Source organism: Schistocerca gregaria, chromosome 8 (genome assembly GCF_023897955.1).
Source record: "Schistocerca gregaria isolate iqSchGreg1 chromosome 8, iqSchGreg1.2, whole genome shotgun sequence".
In the NCBI taxonomy this organism is placed as follows: domain Eukaryota; kingdom Metazoa; phylum Arthropoda; class Insecta; order Orthoptera; family Acrididae; genus Schistocerca; species Schistocerca gregaria.
The window spans coordinates 366,093,504-366,113,371 of record NC_064927.1 but is presented as its reverse complement, the minus strand read 5'-3'; the positions used below and the strand labels follow the sequence as shown (position 1 = coordinate 366,113,371).

At 43.9% G+C, this 19,868-nt stretch overlaps 1 protein-coding gene across 1 annotated transcript in view; it reads left to right on the top strand.

Moving 5' to 3' along the window:
• The window catches only part of LOC126284209 (uncharacterized), a 182,520-nt gene that overhangs the window by 114,986 nt on the left and 47,666 nt on the right, over positions 1-19,868 (top strand). Inside the window, exons 4-5 of the mRNA XM_049982976.1 lie at positions 10,140-10,271; positions 11,639-11,803. Coding sequence (XP_049838933.1) covers positions 10,140-10,271; positions 11,639-11,803 — 297 coding nt within the window. The remainder of the gene's footprint in view (positions 1-10,139; positions 10,272-11,638; positions 11,804-19,868) is intronic.

The following is a 19,868-nucleotide window of genomic DNA, read 5'->3' as shown; positions in this document are numbered from 1 at the left end:
AGCAGTTCGATGAAACAGTCAGAAATTCTCGAAAAAATGAGAATATCGACTTTGAAGTTCTCAGAGTGACCTTAATTTATTAAAGGTAGGACAGATTTTGGAGTGTTGCATGGCTCTGTCAGTAGCACTTGAGGGTGGTAACCAGTGGACTGCTGGTTTGAGATCCTCTTTGCTCATTATTTTTTTCTCGTTCAGTTCATGCTTTCATCATTTAAATATAAATTTAATTAAGTATATGACAACTCACACCCCTAATTATCATTTTTTATGAAAACTTATCACACACGCTCTGGCTGCGGTAAAGATTTTGAAACTTACTGGCACAGCTTGACCTTTGCCTCTTGCTTACTGATAACCCCACACACTTCAGTCTGAACACAGCACTTTCTTGGCCATTGACCTTTTCATTTCCAGACATTGTCTTCTACCATCCATCCACTGGAAAGTCCATGATGACCTGTGTGGCAGTGAGCAGTTCACAATCTTCTTATCCTCCCTAAGCATCACTCCCCTGAATCCCTGCTCAGACGGGCTCTCAATGGTGCTGCCTGGAGTGCTTTCACCTCTGCTGTCACCCTTGGCTGCCTGACGTATGGAGATATCGATGGCACAGTCCAGAGTACAACTACAACCATTCTGGGGCAGCTAATTTAGTGAACCCATGTTCTTTGGATCGGCCCAGCCGAAAAACAGTACCTTGATGGTCTTCAGATATCTCGGAGGCATTAGGGATCATAGGTGGCTCCTCCAGTTGCATCGATGGAGCACCTTATTGCCTTTAAACCGTCCCACCACCTAATGAAACCAAATAAGTGACAATGCTGGGAACAGTACATTTCAATCATCAGTCCACATACCTCTCCTTCGTAGGTTTGGGCTAAGATCAGGTGTGTCTATGAATACCAGACACCCGCAGGTGCATGTGGTCTTAACTTGAATGGCACGGTCTACACTGACCCAGATGCCATCGCCGAACATTTTGCTCTGCAGTGTGCATGAGCCTCGGCATCTGAGAATTATCACCCTGCCTTTTGTGTTCTAAGACAGTGGGTGGAGCGAAAGCAATTATCTTTTACTACACACTCCATTCAATGAGAGGGAATTAATCAGTATCCTAGCCCACTTCCCTGATACAGCACCAGGGCCGGACCGCACCCACAACCAAATGATCAAGCACCTACCAGTGGATTGTCAGATTTCCTTGCCATCTTTAACCACATCTGGAGCAAAGGAGAGTTCCCATCACAATGGCGAGAAAGCATCGTCGCCCCAATGCTGAAACTGGGAGGCACCGTCTAGAGCTGGACAGTTACCACCCAATAAGTCTCACCAATGTTCGTCATAAGTTGTTTGAATACATGGTGCACCGGCAGATCTGTTGGTTCCCCAAGTCTCGAGGTCTTCTGGCTGGTTTTCGCCAAGGCTGTTCTGCTACTGATAATCTGATATACCTGGGTTCTGCCATCCAAAAAGCTTTTGCCCGATGTCGATATCTAACAACCATGTTCTTCAACCTTCAAAAGATTTGACACCACATTGTTACACCACATCTATGCACGAACAGGGTCTCCAGGGTCTGCTCCCAATTTGTATCTCAAACTTCCTGTTGCACTGTACGGTCCAGGTTTGAGTTGTTGCTTCCTACAGTATCCCTCCCATATCCAAGAGAAGGGGGTTCCACAGGGCTCTGTACTGCATGTTTATCTCAATGGGGACGTCAACTGCAAGATGCTATATGAAAGGCGCAGGCATGGCCACTCACACATGGCTTTCAGTTTTCAGCGGCTAAGGCATTTCATGCACTTTTGTCAAGGTTGTACTATTCATCCACAACCAGAACTTTACTTCAACAACCAACTACTCAATGTGGTGGCAACTTATCACATTTAGGACTGGTCTTTGATTCTTGGTTGATGTGGATTCCCCATCTTAATGCATATTAATAGACTTCACTGCCTAATAAACACCAGCTAGGATGCAGCTCACACAACCCTTCTGCAGCTCTCCAGAGCCCTGATACAATCCTGTCTCGACTATTGGAGTCTGGCATACGGTTCAGCATTGCACATACTGGATCTGATGCACCGTTGTAGGGTTTAACTTGCGACAGGAGCCTTTCAAACTAGTCCTGTGACCAGCTGACTCATGAAGGATGGGGTCCCTCCATTGTGGATCGGGCACCAACAGTAGCTTGTCAGGTATGTTACCCATGTTTGCAGCTCTCCTGAGCACATAAACTATGATCTTCTCTTTCCAAAAACTATGATCTTCTCTTTCCAAACACAAAAATCCCTCTCCCACAATAGTGGCCTAGATCAGGGATTAAGATCAGTCCACGTTTGGTCTGTCCTCTCTGAACTCCAGTTGTTTCATCTTCCACCTCTCCTCTGGGCCCACTCACCTACACCTCCATGGTGTATCCCTTGGTCACAGCTTCATCTTGACCTATCACAAGGTCTGAGAGACTCGGTCCCTCTCAAGGCCCTCTGTCTCAAATTTATCTCTGTCCTTGGCGAATCCTGGGGGTCAAACGTAGTCTATATTGATGGCTTGATGGTTGTCGGTCAAGTGGACTTTGCTTATACTCACACAGGACATACTGGATGGCTGTAGTGTTTTCACTGCGGAGTTGATAGCCATTTCTCGTGCTCTTAAGTGTATCGCTTACTGCATCGGTGGGTCCTTTCTCATCTGCAGCGACTCCTTGAGTAGTTTGCAAGCTGTCGACCAGTGTTAACTCCATCCCTTGGTCATTGCTATCCAGGATTCTCTGTATGCCCTTGAGCAATGTGGATGCCCAGTCACTTTCATCTGGACCCCAGGTCATGTCGGGATTCTGGAGAATGAACTCACTGATAGCCTGGCCAAACTGGCTACCAGTAAACTGACTCTTGGTATCAGTATTCCGGAAACAGACCGCCAATCAGTATTGTACAGTAAAGTGTTAAGAGTCTGAATACTCTCACTGACTTACCAAACCAACCATGGGTGATAAAGGAGACTACAAATCTGTTGTGGCCCTCCATGTAGGCCTCTCACAAGGACTCTGCTGTCCTTTGCCGGGTGTGCATCACCCATACCTGCCCCTCAGGGGGCTCAGCATTTAGTTCCTGGGTACGGGCTTGGTGACCCCGGGGTCCCTGAGCTGGGAAGCGCCACCAGTCCTCAATACTGTAAGCTCTGAGTGTGCTTAAACGACCACTGTAAGGCGCGACAGTGGAACGTTGTACAGTACAGATCCCGGGGATCTTGGCTTAACTGCCTGGGTCGCGAGGATGGTATAAACCTCTATTAAAAAACTCGATCTCAAGGTGTGCTGTGTGCCGAGGAGACGCATGGCTGTTGAGGTAGAACAGTTGCTAGCGGGCAACTTCTGGGGAACCTGCCGCCCCTGGTTGTATTAGGCTTACCCAGGCAAGTGGTGCTCTGTCTGGGTGGACATTCCTTCCCCTAGCTGCTCGTGGGACCACCATGAAACGAAATACGAATAGTGCGCAAGCAAGAGTCTCTAAGGAAGGAAAGTTCAATGCTTTACGGTATGACCCTCAATCGTTCCCTGTCCATACCAGGGGAGGAACGGCGGTCTAAATTACCTGGTGAGACGTATTCTCCTCGATTTCTGGTTTGCCGCCGAACAGATGGGGACTCATTTCTGACCACAAAGCCTCAGTTTTTGTGGAAAAGTTAGAGGACAAATTCGGAGAAGTTGAGGGCCTGTCTAAAATGAGGTCTGGGACAGTCCTCATACAGACAGCATCCCCAGCACAGTCATGGGCATTGCTTGCCTGTGACAAGCTCGGTGATGTTGCAGTCTCCATTACACCTCATAAGACCATTGTTGCAGTCTGATGACGAGCTTCATGCAAATGTGGAACACCGCCGTGTCCACTTTGTACGACGTGTCTTCAGGGGACCTAAAGATAGTAGGGTCGCCACCAGTGCCTTCATCTTGGTTTTCGAGGAAGACACCCTGCCCGAGAAGGACAAGTTGTTGATATATCGATGTGATGTTAAGCCTTATGTATCTCCTCCCATTCACTGCTTTAAGTGCTGGAGGTTTGGGCGTATGTCATATAGATGTGATGCCAACCCTACCTGTCGGGATTGTGGAAATGCCTTCATCCCAGCATCCCATGTTTGACGCCCCCTGTTTGTGTCAACTGTGGACAGAAACATTCACCTAGCTCGTCAGACTGCGTGGTCTATCAAAAAGAATGGAAGATTATGGAGTATAAGACTTTGGACAGGCTCACGTACACAGAGGCTAAACGCAAGTATGACCGACTTCACCTGCGCGCATTTCATCGACATTTACTGCAGCAGCTTCGATGTCGCCATCCTTGGCGACAAGCCCCAAAGGTCAGCCACTTTTTGTGGGCCCTCCAGCCCGGCCTTCTATTCCTGCCCCCCAGGTAGTTGGGGAACACCCTCTTCCGTTACTCCCCCGTTATCATCGGGAGTAACAACCACTCCTCCTTTGGGGACTTCAGTCCCCACCTCTGCGCTGGAGCAGTGCCCGCCTCCTCCGGCTCCCCTCGCGCGGAAGGGATCTCTTGATGCCCTTCCTTCCATGATTACTGCTCCTCCAGATGTCAGCCAGTGCCTGAAAAATCCACCACCTGAGGGCCGTAAGGTTTCCAGGTTTTCCTCCGTCCACGAGACTGGATCAGAATAGCCCACCCAGCCTGATAAACCGAAGGACAAACGGGACCCCACCAAAAAGAAGAAAAAGAAAAGGAGAAGGACATAGTTCACCACAGCACCTGAAGATGATGTGGAGCATCAAGCGTCCCTTCAGGAGCTAGATGTTGCTCGACCCGCAGCTCATATGGAAGTTGATCAGTATACTTCGCAATCTCCCCCCCCCCCCCCCCCCAAGGTTCTTTCATGTCTTCAGTCGGATACCATTATCCTTCAATGGAATTGTTGTGGTTGTTTCCACCACCTTGCTGAGTTGAAACAGCTTTTGTGCTGCTTCCCTGCCATTTGTCTGGCCCTACAGGAAACCTGGTTTCCTGTTCGGCAGACCTCCTCTTTCTGTGGCTACCGGGGTTACTATAAGAACCGCGTAGAATATGATGACAGGGTGTCTGGTAGTGTCTGTGTTTATGTTCTTGCCACTGTTTCTAGTGCCGCAGTGCCATTTCACACGGCTCTCAAGGCTGTGGCTGTTAGAATCCAGGCAGGAATGGAGATTACCATCTGTTCCTTCTACCTTCCCCTGGATGTGGTTGTCCCTTTTGCCGACCTAGCTGCTTTGTTTGCCCAGCTCCCCCTGCCACTCCTCCTTTTGGGGGACTCTAATGCCCACCATCCTTTATGGGGTGGGGCCCAGATCTCTGGCCAGGGTAGGAGCGTTGAGGCTCTCTTGGCACAGCAGGAAATTTGCCTCCTTAACACTGGTGCTCCCACACATTTTAGCTTGACTTGTGGCACATACTAGGCCATTGACTTCTCTTTTAGTAGCCCAGGTCTTCTTCCATACCTCAGTTGGAGGGTTCACGACGACCTTTGTGGTAGCGACCACTTTCCTATCCTGGTTTCTCTTCTTCAATCTCAACCAGCTGCCACGATAGTCTCTTCATGGAGTTAGTTGGGCAGCCTACACCTCAGCTACTATGGCCATTACTCCGCTTCCTGGTAACATTGATTTGACTGTGGACAAGGTCACTATGGCCATTGTTTCTGCTGCCAAGGCAACTGTCCCCTGCTCTTCAAGTACCCTAAAGAGTAAGTCAGTCCCTTGGTGGACACCAGAGATTGCAGAAGCTATCAGGGACCGCTGGCGAGCCCTGCAACAACACCGGCGTCATCCTTCCCTAGAGAATCCGGTTGCCTTTAAACGGCTTCGGGCCCAGGCTCAGCGGTTAATCGAACGATATGTTGCCACCATAGGTTCTCGCACCTCCCCATCTCAGGTCTGGTCCCGGGTTCGGCGCATTTTTGGCTTTCACCCTCATGATTCTGTCCCTTGCCTTTCTCTTCGGGGTACACTTTGTACTGACCCAATCGCCATCGCCGAACATCTGGCAGAGTACTTCACTCGTATTTCCGCGACAGCAGTATGCAGTTGTCGTTTCGCATGCCCTGTTTAGTGAAAGGGAGTTCCAAAGTGCCCTTACAGCTTGCCTCGATACCTCTCCAGGTCCACACCGAATTCACAACCAGTTTCTTCGCCATCTCTCGGTGCACTGTCAGGATGAATTACTCGCCCTGTTTAACCGCATCTGGACGGAGAGCGTTTTCCCAACTCGTTTGTAGGATAGCGTTACCATCCTGGTGCTGAAACCTGGTGCAGATCTGCTGGTTGTTGATAGCTATCGCCCTGTCACCCTTACAGACATTATGTGCAATCTCCTGGAACGGATGGTGAGTCGGCGGCTCATGTGAATCCTGAAAGCTCGGGGCCTCCTAGCCCAGCAACAGGGGGGTTTCCGTCAGGGCCACTCAGTGATAGACAATTTATTCTCACTAGAGTCGGCTATTCATACAGCTTTTACTCGGCGAGAACATCTAGTTGCTGTTTTCTTTGACCTTTGGAAGGCGTACAATACCACATGGTGCCATCATATCCTTGCTACACTGCACGAATAGAGCTTATGGGGTCCACTTCCGATTTTTCTATGGAATTTCCTCTCCAATTGCTCCTTTCAGGTTCGAGTTGGCACATATTTTAGCTCTGCTCATATTCAGACGAATGGTGTCCCGCAGGGCTCGGTTCTCGGTGTTCCCCTCTTTTTGGTGGCTGCTGTGGGCTCATCGGTTTGTTCCTCTCTATATGCTGATGACTTTTGTCTTTATTACAGTTCCCCAAGCATCAGTGTCGCTGAACGGGCTTTTTTGGGCATCCAACCATGGTTTTCATTTCTCAGCCTAAAAGACCCAAGTGATGTGTTTCTGTCGGCATTGCACGGTCCACGTCCATCCAGAGCTCTACCTTGCCAATGAACTCCTTCGTATTGAGGAGACACAGCGCTTCCTTGGCATGCTGTTTGATGCACAGCTCACTTGGACACCTCATCTTCGTGAGCTTAAACAACAGTGCTGGCGGCACCTCAACATCCTTCGCTGCCTCAGCCACACCGTTTGAGGGCTGCACGAACAACTCTCCTGCAGCTCTATAAGACCTTCCAGTCACGTTTAGACTACGGGAGCATGGTGTACGACTCAGCAGCACCTTCAACGTTGCAGATCCTTGACCTGATTCTCCATTGTGGCGTCAGACTGGCGACAGGTGCCTTACGCACTAGTCAGGTGACTAGCCTTCTTGTAGAAGCTGGAATCTCTCCCCTATGATTCTGCCGACAACAGTTGCTTGCGTCATACATCGCCCACGTCCATGCCTTGCCCGACCACCCAAACCGCAGGCTCCTTTTTCCATCTTCTGCAATCCCCTCCCCATGACGGCGGCCTAGGTCAGGTCTCCCAATCGCGGTCCGTGTTGTTCCCTTCTCTCATCACTTGAGTCCTTACCCCTTCCTCCATCCCTCTTCTTCTACCCCTCCTTGGTCCCTCCCTCGCTTGCGGCTTTGCTTGGATTTGTCCTGCAACACAAAGTCCTCCGTTCCACCTGCCAGTCTTCGTCAACAATTCCTGGCTCTTCTTGCCTTGTTTCGCAATGCAGATGTAGTCTACACTGATGGTTCTGTGGTCGATGGACACACTGGGTTTGCTTTCATCCACTACGTTGAGCAGCATTCCCTGCCTTGTGGGGGAGCAGTGTTTTCACTTAGGAGCTGCTTGCTCTTTATCGTGTACTCGCTCGCCCTTCCTCTTGCCCTGGGGAGTCATTTGTCATAAGCAGTGACTCCCTACGTGGATTGCAACCCTTTGGTGCATGGTATTCAAGATGCTGTTTTTGTTCGTGCCAGGTGTGGTCGTTCAGTGACGTTGTGTGGACCCCAGGCCACATCGGCATTTCAGGAAACGGACGTGTTCCGATGGGTTGGCCAAGCAGGCCACCACTTCGCCACACCTGGAGCTTGGTCTCGTGGAAAGGGATCTCCGGACAGCCCTACATCGCAAGGTTCGTGATGTCTGGAGCTCTGAATGGTCTGCCTTGAACACTCCAAATAAGCTTCACATGGTCAAGTCGTCCACGGCCGTATGGAACTCGTTCTTGAGGGGGCACACATAGGGACTCAGTTGTTCTCTGCTGTCTCCGAATTGGACATACATGGTTGACCCACAGCTATCTCCTCTGTCGTGAGAACCTGCCTAAGTGTTGCTGTGATGCAGGGCTGACAGTGGTCCATCTTCTGATAGACTGCCCCCTTTTAGCCCCCTTGTGGCACTCCTTTAATTTACCAGCTGCACTTCCTTTAATTCTAGGTGATGATGCCTCTGTAGCTGACTCAGTTATACCTTTTACCCATGCAGCTGGGTTTTATCACTTGATCTAGTGTGGGTGCTCTCGCATGATTTCTCCAGCTACACCCACTCTAGCGACTTTTAATTGTGACGTGGATACCAAAATAGTGTCTTTCATGGTAGCAAGTTGTGATGGTACCTCTCTCTATCAATGCTTTCCAGCTGGAGGTTCTTCATTTGTAGTTGAGAGGTTGACCTTTTACCTGATCTATCATCCACTGTTGTCTGCTTTACTCTAGTCAACTATTTGCTCTGCTCCTTTTAAGTATCCTCTATTTTGTGTTACTGTGGTGTTCATTTTAGCTCTGTACTCCTAGGTGTTCCCACTCTCTGGGTGCAGAGGTTACACTTTTACTGTATAGGCCCTTCAAAAGTAAGTCTGTTTGGAACTGGGGACTGAGGACCTCAATGTTTAGCCCCCATCAAACCCCAAAACCAACCAACCAACCCATACCTGGCTGAGGCATGCTCATGTCCTCCATCTTGAGGATCCACTCCATTGTCGTTGTGGTTACCATTTGATGGTAGTCCACATTTTGCTGGACAGTCCCCAAACTGCCCACCCTGTGGCAGACTCTCAATCTCCCTGACTCGCTACCCCTTTTGTGAGGATGTGATGCCCCAGCTACTGACTTAATTTTACACTTTATTCGTGAAGGGGCTTTCACCTTTCTCGTTAAGGGAGGGCCGCGTAACCTTATTGCGGGGTTGGGAGAAAGCTCTGTTGCCTCCTCTCCCCACACCAGGCTGTGGTTGTCTAGGCTTGGTGGTCCAGCTGGGTCCTCGCCCTATCTGTTCTTTTACTCTTCTTCCTTCTCTTGTTGTCTGTTAGACTTGCTCATCTTTTGTCTTTCTATGCTTTTCTTGACCTGTCCATGTTGTTAGTCTTTCATAGAAGTTTCTGAGTGGAGTTACTTGTGGTAAGTGGTGGGCACTGAGAGATGTATGTTACTTCATTGCTGCTCTCCAGATGGGACACCTTGCATGCCCATCATCCTCCCTTTTGTCCCTTATCTTGCCTTCATTGACCTTTTGTAACCCCCCCCCCCCCCCTCTCTCTCTCTCTCTCTCTCTCTCTCTCTCTCTCTCTCTGGTGCTAGAGTTTAGCATGGTAGCCTATCTCTGATGTACAGTCATGTAGACCTGTCTGTTTGAGGAAAAAGGGACTGATGAGCCCATAATTTGATCCCTTTTCTTGTCCAACAACCCAGCCAACGAACAGTAGCATGGGATCTCAATTTTGGCAACTGATGTCAATGTTGTTAACCAATAGTAACGCGCATACTACAGAGGTTGTAAAAATGCACATATGAGACACGCTGTTAACTCTCTCTGTGAAGACACACACTCAAATATCACATTTCTATTAAACTCACATGCAGTTCTCATAAAAATGATAGATATGTGTTAATTATCATATATTTAATGAATTTTATATTTAAATGATGTAGGTATTAGATTTCAACTAGATAAAAAAAATACTGAAGCAAGACTTCAACCAGCACTCCAGCAATTACAGCTCAAGTGCCCCTGATAGAGCTACATGTCTCGTTATAAACTGGCCTATCTTCAGTAAATTAAGGTCTGTTGGATAACTTCAGGATCAATTTTCTTGAATTTTGAGAGCTGCGTTGAACTGCTTTTAGCCAGTTCATATTTGAATTCTGAACTTCGCGTACCATAGATATGAAAAATTACAAAAATAAGATTACTGTACCCCTTATCAGTAGCCTGTTGAATGTAATCATGTATAAGTACTTGTATTCCAGGAGACAACAGGAAGCCCAAAAGACACCAGCATAAAAAGTATAAGAGAGCATGGGAAACCAGTTAAGACATTAGAATGTGTTGAAGAAGTGGACACACCAGCAGATAGTGGAAACTGTGATATGACATATCAGGTAAATAGGTTGTAGAGTTTTGTAGCACTTAAGGTTTTTTAGATTTCTTAAGGATTTAAATTTTCTTAAGTCTGACATCATTTTAACAGTTGAAGTACTAAGTGGTGAAAATGAAAAGTTTAAATGGCAATTGAAGCCTTTTGATTGTTCACTGTTTCCCACAATACATCTTCTGTGCAGTAGCTCAACTGTAGTTCATAGCCATCGAGAGGGATAATAAACTGAGATGGTACTAGCACATAAGTAAGTTAACCAAAAGGTCCAGTTTTACTTGCTTCAGACATAGAAATATCTCTCATTACGTTAACTAGAAATATCTCATTATGTTAACCTGCAGATAGAATTGCTGAATTACAACAAAGCATTTTGACATTTGCTTTGCAATTCTTCCTAGTTCGTAAATCTTGAGGCTAACAAATTTTTAAGTGCTAAAATACACTGGTGGCTTGATGCCCTCTTTTGTGGTGCTACTACCAGAAGAGTTGTCTGTGTCAGCATTGGCATTTGCCTTCTTTCTTTTTCTCGTTATTTATAATTATACAACACCACTACCACGTGTAGAACTCTTAATTCACCCACATTCTGTAGTTGTCAGTACTAAACAAATGTACTTCAGACACCTTATGGACAATCCAATGATGTTCAGTTGTTATTGTAGAATAATTCACTGAATTCAGACACAACTTTTGCTGTTTTGAATGTGAGACATTGTCAATGTTGTGTGTTCCCCACTTTGATGTGCTAAAAATTTATTTAATGTTTGTAAGGTAACTCCTGACATCTTTTGGAACTGAATTATTCACATTTTTTTTGTCATAATTGTTCATTGTGTTTGTTTTGATTAAGCAAGTGGATGATAAAGAAGAAATATTATGTTTTCTCCCCATGTTCAACATTTCTAGCATCATTATCAGTGGCAATTTTTTGTTAAATCCTGCACTTCAGTTTTTGTCAGATTGTATGCCGTGCTTTCATAAATACGCTGCCCATATTCTAGCAGACAGGGACAGTATTATGTCCATGCAAATGCACTTTTATTCTGTTAAATGAGTGTTTGGAAAGAATCTCATTTTAGTCAAAATTTGGACATGTGTGAAAAAGTTGCCACTGATGATATCTTTGGAAATAAGAATGCAAAAGGGGCATAGTCTAAGTAACTGTCATATTTCAGCTGCATAGAAGATTGATACACAAACTGAATGAATGATTATAGCTCAGGTAACTATGCAATTCATACACATGGAAAAATGCTACTAAGTTTAATGAATGGTAGTAGGTGAATAACTGTCACTTTGTTGTGTTTGTTAGACTCTTCTGACTTGTTTTAATTTTTGTGCTAGTCGTGTGTAAAGTATTATTGTTTTTAGCAGGCCTTGCAGAGCATACCACCTCATGTGCAATGTCAGCCATTAGACTTGTGTGAGCCATTGAATATTGGTGAAGCCATCAGGAGGTACAGAACGTCATTTACATTGAATTGGTCCTCGTCTTTAGCAAAGCTCATTGAACTATTTTCGTGGCTAGCAAAGAAAGTGAGAACCTCTGCTTTACTGTTAATATCTATGATATGTAGTTCAAATTCTGTAACAAAGTGGTTGAGTAGTAAAATAAGTGCGTAATTAGTGTAAATTAATAGTTATATTCAGTGTCTGTAGATAAGCAGTTTCACGCCAGTTGGATAAATTTTTCAATTCTGTAGTGTATTTCTTTGGTTCTATTTATTAGCTTGTATTTAAATAACTTCCGTTCTTAAGCATGCTTTTAATTTCTGTCATGACGCTGCTGATGCAATAGTAAGAAAATTTATGATAATACATGTTAGCTGTACTGAGGACTGGATTTCCATAAGATAACATCCTCAGATATGAAAACCGTATGATAAGAACCAAATGATAAGAAATAAGAATCAAATATAATCATGGTATTTTCAGATATAAATGTTAAATATTGTTCCTTCTGCTGCTGCCCTCTCCTCTGCTCGATAACTGTGTGTCTATCTTTGATTTCATGCGATGTACTGAAGATACTTGGACTGTGGAGCTGCACCACATTTATTTAAGAAATCCGAGGCCAAAAATATTAGAAATCAGTTGTGAACTATAAATTCAACCACCACCACTAGCACCATGACCCCCAAAAGTCGCCATCACATAGTTTCCAAGCCACTTACTGTCAACGGCATATGAAATAGTGTCTTCTGCGTTTCTGTTGATAAGTAACGCTTTCACTGCTACAGGCGTCCTTTCTGCATTCGGCATAGGGATGGCTTTGTTATGGATGTACTGCTCGCCAAATGTTGGTGCCTGTGTTGGAGACGTGTTCTAGGTCGTAGGAAATACATATATGGTTTTTTGAAAGCTATTCAGCGAAAAAAATTGATTTTTGCACATATTATACGCTGATGCCTTCGCTTGATGACTGACTGAATTTCATTTCCTTATATGCCATAGTTACTGTACTGCATTAAATTACTTAAAACTGTGTGCGAAATTTAAGTTTTGCAGAGATAAAAATGCATTGCATAAACTTTGCATATGGTTGATTTTATGCCGTACATTACAGCAAATGAAGTGTAGAGAAGATCTCTAAATTTAATTTGAAATTGAAAGCACAACAATGCTTCACTTTGTTCTAGAGTTAATGGGTTTTATATCCGATGGGTGGTCGAACATGACACACCCATTTACGTCCTTACTCATTGCGAACCGTGTGGGCATAACAACTGTCATATCTAATAAATGATTAAAGGTATCAAAAGGAGGTTTTCTGTAAATGATAGCACGTAATGATGCACATATGTTGTATGATAAATAGTAAAAAAAAATTGTCACCGTAAAATGGAAGTAACTCATCTACCGCAGTGAGAGATCAGTGGCTCAGGGTGCATTTAGACAACCATAGCAGTGAAGGAAAACCCAGGTGTCCCGCATATACACGTCCAACAGCATCTGGGGAGCAGTGGGCAAAATATGTGTATACATGTCCACAGCAGCGCAAGGTTAAATAGTTCAGGAATTATCCGTACTCACTAAAGTGGAAGTTATGTAGGAATTTGCTTTGCTGGTGAGAAAGGTGTCCTCCTTAATTATTAAAATAAGAACAAGAAGAGTGCTTCTGGCACAAGCAAACAGTGTTGAATCTGAGGCTATGAGAGTTCCAAAGCTTATGCTCATAAGGAGAAGGGACAAGTAGAAAAGGGGAAATGTAGAAAATGACAACTGTATAGGAGAAGTAACTTGAGGTAAAGTCACTTCAAATTCTGAACCAGAACAGACAAATTCAGAAAGTTAGAAAGAAGGAACAATGCACTGGAAAAGAAGTCAAAATCCTATAACACATTGTTACTTTCTACTTTTTTCTACAGCTCTCTCACCAGAGTTAGTATGCTTTCTCACATTTCCTAACTGTCTGTATTGTATCTCCTCTACAATTGCTTATAATGAAAAATATTTTTTTTTATAAACTTATGCCAGTTAGTGAAAAAGCTTAAATTAGCTTTCCAAGAAAAGCAACTGACTTATAACATTGTTGTGGTCTTTCCTGTATCCCTCAAGATACAAAAATAATCCACTACACCCATGCAACAAATGTCCCACAAAGCAGGGTTAGACTCAACAATCAGTAAATGCTTATGGATTAGCAGGAGAACACAAAGGTTACATTCAAAGTTTCTACCTGCCAGGAGATAATGGGGTCCAGCAACTTCACAAGAAAAGTAGTGAGTCAAACATTCTGTAAATAGAGCAGTGTCTGTCGGGCAGAGTATGAACATCTCAAGAGAAATCAAAATAAACAGTGAGGTCCTTTTGGTGGGCTAATTTGGCAGGTGCCGAAAAGCTTCGTAAGGAGACCAATAGCTCATGAGAAAGCTCACTAAGGCTCCACTGGGGACAGAGTGTACATCATCTCAAATGACACAAACTGAGGGCTGTTGTCTGATACAGATCTGTGTGGTGCTTACTCTATTGGAGCTATGTATGCATTGCCTGGAATTTTGCAGTAGTGTTATTTAAGGACATCTAGGTGACACATTTGGGATTGAACACTGTGTCCAACACCAACAGCTACATTGTGCCTTTAGAGTGGTGCAGCACGATTAATGTGCACTGTATCCCAAGAGTACTTTTGTTTTAGCCATGCAGAAAATGTTGTATAGTAGGTAACATTCTAGGAACATACATGCTGAGAGCAGACTGTTGTTTAAATTGCCTGACAATGGCGTGGCCAATGTATGTATCGTTGTACCAATGATCTCATGCTGCCTGTGCCCCAGTGCAACCGGTGAGGCAACTGTAGACTTCTTGGCTGGAATGTAGGTTGAATGACAATCCAGCATTACACAGCCTCCATGGCCAACATAAAGACAGCATCCTTGGCATTGATATGGCGTCGGAGGGAGAAATGGGTAATATATTCTGGATCTGCTCGTTTTGGTAACTGCTCTGGCCACCCTTGCAATATCCTGCAAAGTTATGTATCCTGTCCTGTGGATTGGGCTGTTGCTTGGGTTGTGATTATGATAAGCTGACCAACAAAAGTGTAAGAATACCTGCTAGGAAGAACTGCTGAACTCTCTCATGATAGGCCACTCACCTGAAGCCACTGGAAAAACAGGACCAGCAGAAATAATGAGTCAGCAGTATGGTGAAAGGTCGGAAAGCAGCAGGATCAGATGAGACGCATTCTGAATTCCATAAGTCGTTTGATAAAGAACAAATAGACTGGATGATAAAACCATTCAATAAAATTTATGTGTAATTTAGGTGCCATTACTCTGCGGCCTCAATCAAGAGTTTGTAATCTTGCCAAAAAAAAAAGCTAAAATTTACTGATTTCACAACAAATTTGAAGAGTCATGCCATGAAAATATTTCTAAAAATTATTCACAAAAGAATCTACAAAGTCTCTCCATTAAAACTCTATCGGAGGTGAAGACATGAACTGTGATGTCTGTGCTTGTTAGACTGATTATCGAAAGGCTTTTTAGAAGGTACAACATTGCCAGACGGTCAAGGTGCTGGAAAAACAATGAGGTAGATGACGCCGACCTGGATCATAATTAATTTGTATTGGAACAAATATGCCACTACGAGAATAAAAAATGATAAATACGACACATTAAAGATATGCCAATGAGTGAGACGGGGCTGTATTTTGTTGCCACCAATATTTTAGCTCGTACTCCCTTCAAAGAAGCCCATGAAAATGTTTAAGAAAGAATTGCCTTGATGCTGAACAGTACCCACTACACTAACTGTAATATTTGCTGACACCTTAAATAATAGACATCTTGTATCCTGCATCACCAAAAGGTGAGTGTGTTGTGGCCTAGAAATAAACATAGGTAAAACAAAATACATTGTCGTCAGCAAGGAATATATACCATACTGTCACTTAAACCATAAATACACCATGTTAATAATTAATTGACGTAAGCAGATTGTTGGTGGTAGTTTATTTTGGGTGCGGTCTTTCATTAGCAGTATGTGTACTACAAAAGAGATTTCTTCTAATACATTACTTCTAGTATATGTAGTAGTGTTTTATGCTTGTGATTTTTCTTGTCTTTATAATGTAACTTGCCATGTGCATAATGGTTTTAGCATCTGCCAGTGATATTATTTCATACTAATCTTGTAGTAATAAGATAATATGCTTTATACATACATAAATGCAATAAGCATAAAGTGTTTTTATAAAAATACATGCAATTGTCATTGACATGCTAAGATTATTTCTTTGTTATGTATCATAGAATATGTTGTTATTGTTGTGGTCTTCAGTCCTGAGACTGGTTTGATGCAGCTCTCCATGCTACTCTATCCTGTGCAAGCTTCTTCATCTCCCAGTACCTACTGCAACCTACATCCTTCTGAGTCTGCTTAGCGTATTCATCTCTTGGTCTCTCTCTACGATTTTTATCCTCCTCGCTGCTCTCCAATGCTAAATTTGTGATCCCTTGATGCCTCAAAACATGTCCTACCAACCGATCCCTTCTTCTGGTCAAGTTGTGCCACAAACGTCTCTTCTCCCCAATCATATTCAATATTTCCTCATTAGTTATGTGATCTACCCATCTAATCTTCAGCATTCTTCTGTAGCACCACATTTCGAAAGCTTCTATTCTCTTCTTGTCTAAACTATTTATCGTCCATGCTTCACTTGCATACATGGCTACACTCCATACAAATACTTTCAGAAACAACTTCCTGACACTTAAATCTCTACTCGTTGTTAACAAATTTCTCTTCTTCAGAAATGCTTTCCTTGCCATTGCCAGTCTACATTTTATATCCTCTCTACTTCAACCATCATCAGTTATTTTGCTCCCAAATAGCAAAACTCATTTACTACTTTAAACGTCTCGTGTCCTACTCTAATTCCCTCAGCATCACCCGACTTAATTCGACTACATTCCATTATCCTCGTTTTACTTTTGTTGGTGCTCATCTTATATCCTTCTTTCAAGACACTGTCCATTGCATTCAACTGCTCTTCCAAGTCCTTTGCTGTCTGACAGAATTACAATGTCATCGGCGAACCTCAAAGTTTTTATTTCTTCTTCATGGATTTTAATACCTACTCCAAATTTTTCTTTTGTTTCCTTCTCTGCTTGCTCAATATACAGATTGAATAACATCGGGGAGAGGCTACAACCCTGTCTCACTCCTTTCCCAACCACTGCTTCCCTTTCATGCCCCTCGACTCTAATAACTGCCATCTGGTTTCTGTACAAATTGTAAATAGCCTTTCGCTCCCTGTATTTTACCCCTGCCACATTCAGAATTTGAAAGAGAGTATTCCAGTCAACATTATCAAAAGCTTTCTCTCAGTCTACAAATGCTAGAAACGTAGGTTTGCCTTTCCTTTATCTTTCTTCTAAGATAAGTCGTAGGGTCAGAATTGCCTCATGTGTTCCAATATTTCTACGGAATCCAAACTGATCTTCCCCAAGGTCAGCTTCTACCAGTTTTTCCATTCGTCTGTAAAGAATTCATGTTAGTATTTTGCAGCTGTGGCTTATTAAACTGATAGTTCGGTCATTTTCACATCTGTCAACACCTGCTTTCTTTGGGTTGGAATTATTATATTCTTCTTGAAGTCTGAGGGTATTTTGCCTGTTTTATACATCTTGCTCACCAGATGGTAGGTTTTTGTCAGGACTGGCTCTCCCAAGGCCATCAGTAGTTCCAATGGAATGTTGTCTACTCCGGGGGCCTTGTTTCGACTCAGGTCTTTCAGTGATCTGTCAAACTCTTCACGCAGTATCTTATCTCCCATTTCATCTACATCCTTTTCCATTTCCATGATATTGACCTCAAGTACATCACCCTTGTATAGACCCTCTATATACTCCTTCCACCTTTCTGCTTTCCCTTCATCTGCAGAGCTAGTTGACATATAAACTTGTACTACTGTAGTAGGTGTGGGCTTCGTATCTATCTTGGCCCGAATAATGCCTTCACTATGCTGTTTGTAGTAGCTTACCCGCACTCCTATTTTCCTATTCATAATTAAACCTACTCCTGCATTACCCCTATTTGATTTTGTATTTATAACCCTGTAGTCACTTTACCAGAAATCTTGTTCCTCCTGCCACCCAACTTCACTAATTCCCACTATATCTAACTTTAACCTATCCATTTCCCTTTTTAAATTTTCTAACCTACCTGCCCGATTAAGGGATCTGACATTCCACGCTCCGATCCGTAGAACGCCAGTTTTCTTTCTCCTGATAACGACATCCTCTTGAGTAGTCCCCGCCCGGAGATCCGAATGGTGGACTATTTTACCTCTGGAATATTTTACCCAAGAGGACACCATCATCATTTAATCATACAGTAAAGCTGCATGCCCTCAGGGAAAATTACGGCCGTATTTTCCCCTTGCTTTCAGCCTTTCGCAGTACCAACACAGCAAGGCCATTTTGGTTATTGTTACAAGGCCAGATCAATTATCCAGACTGTTGCCCTTGCAGCTACTGAAAGGCTGCTGCCCCTCTTCAGGAGCCACACGTTTGTCTGGCCTCTCAACAGATGCCCCTCCATTGTGATTGTACCTATGGTACGGCTATCTGTATTGCTGAGGCACGCAAGCCTCCCCACCAACGGCAATGTCCATGGTTCATTTGGGGGGGGGGGGGCGGTATCATAGAATATATATAATGCTAGTTCAATTTTTAAATACAAAGATGATGTGACTTACCAAACAAGAGTGCTGGCAGGTCGGTATACACACAAACATACACGCAAAATTCAAGCATTCGCAACCAATGGTTGCTTCTTCAGGAAAGAGGGATGGAGAGGGAAAGACGAAAGGATGTGGGTTTTAAGGGAGAGGATAAGGAGTCATTCCAATCCCAGGAGCGGAAAGACTTATCTTAGAGTGTACCTGTTCTTCCCCCCCCCCCCCCCCCCCCCCTCTCTCTCTCTCTCTCTCTCTCTCTCTCTCCTACACACACACACACACACACACACACACACACACACACACACAATGTTGCTTGTGTGTGTGTGTGTGTGTGTGTGTGTGTGTGTTCGCGCGAGTGTATACCTGTCCTTTTTTCCCCCCTAAGGTAAGTCTTTCCGCTACCGGGATTGGAATGACTCCTTACCCTCTCCCTTAAAACCCACATCTTTTTGTCTTTCCCTCTCCTTCCCTCTTTCCTGAAGAAGCAACCGTTGGTTGCGAATGCTTGAATTTTGCGTGTATGTTTGTGTGTCTATCGACCTGCCAGCACTCTTGTTTGGTAAGTCACATCATCTTTATTTTGAGATATATTTTTCCCCATGTGGAATGTTTCCCTCTATTATATTCATATAATTCTAATTTTTGTTATATCTACTTGCAGAACAAAGAAATGTGTTGCCATTCAAGAACACTATGAAATCTTAGAGAGAGAGAGAGAGAGAGAGAGAGAGAGAGAGAGGAAATTCGATTATATATATGTGAAAAAAATTACTATTTCTTCAAATATAATCAGTAAGCTGCCTTTTTCAGCAATATGTGGAAGTGATAGGCATTGTGTCACATCACTGGCTGTTGTCTTGTCCTTTGAAGGTTGTACTAAATGAAGATAGGTTTGTCCCAGAACAAAACCACACAACCAATGACAAAACATATTGCCTGTTAGTTCTATATATTGCTGAAAAAGGCAGCTTACTAAATACATAGGAACAAATATGCAACTTCCGCATATATAACAATACATCCTGCCCGCCCTGATAGCTGAGTGGTCAGCGTGATGGATTGCCGTTGTATGGGCCTGGGTTCGATTCCCAGCGGGGTCGGAGATTTTCTCTGCTCAGGGACTGGGTATTGTGCTATCTTCACCGTTTTATCCCCATACAGCGCACAGGTCACCCAGTATGGCGTCGAATGTAATAAGACCTGCACCAAAGCGGCTGGACCTGCCCCACAAGGGGCTTCCTGGCCAGTGACACCAAACACTCATTTCCAATACATCCTGACATTCTAAATTAATAGATTGATCTACAAAACCAAAAAATGTTGAAAATTTCATTAGTATTCTTGAATGGCAATAAATTTTTTTGTTACGGTAACAGAGGTAACACAAATTTAGAAGTGGCATTATAT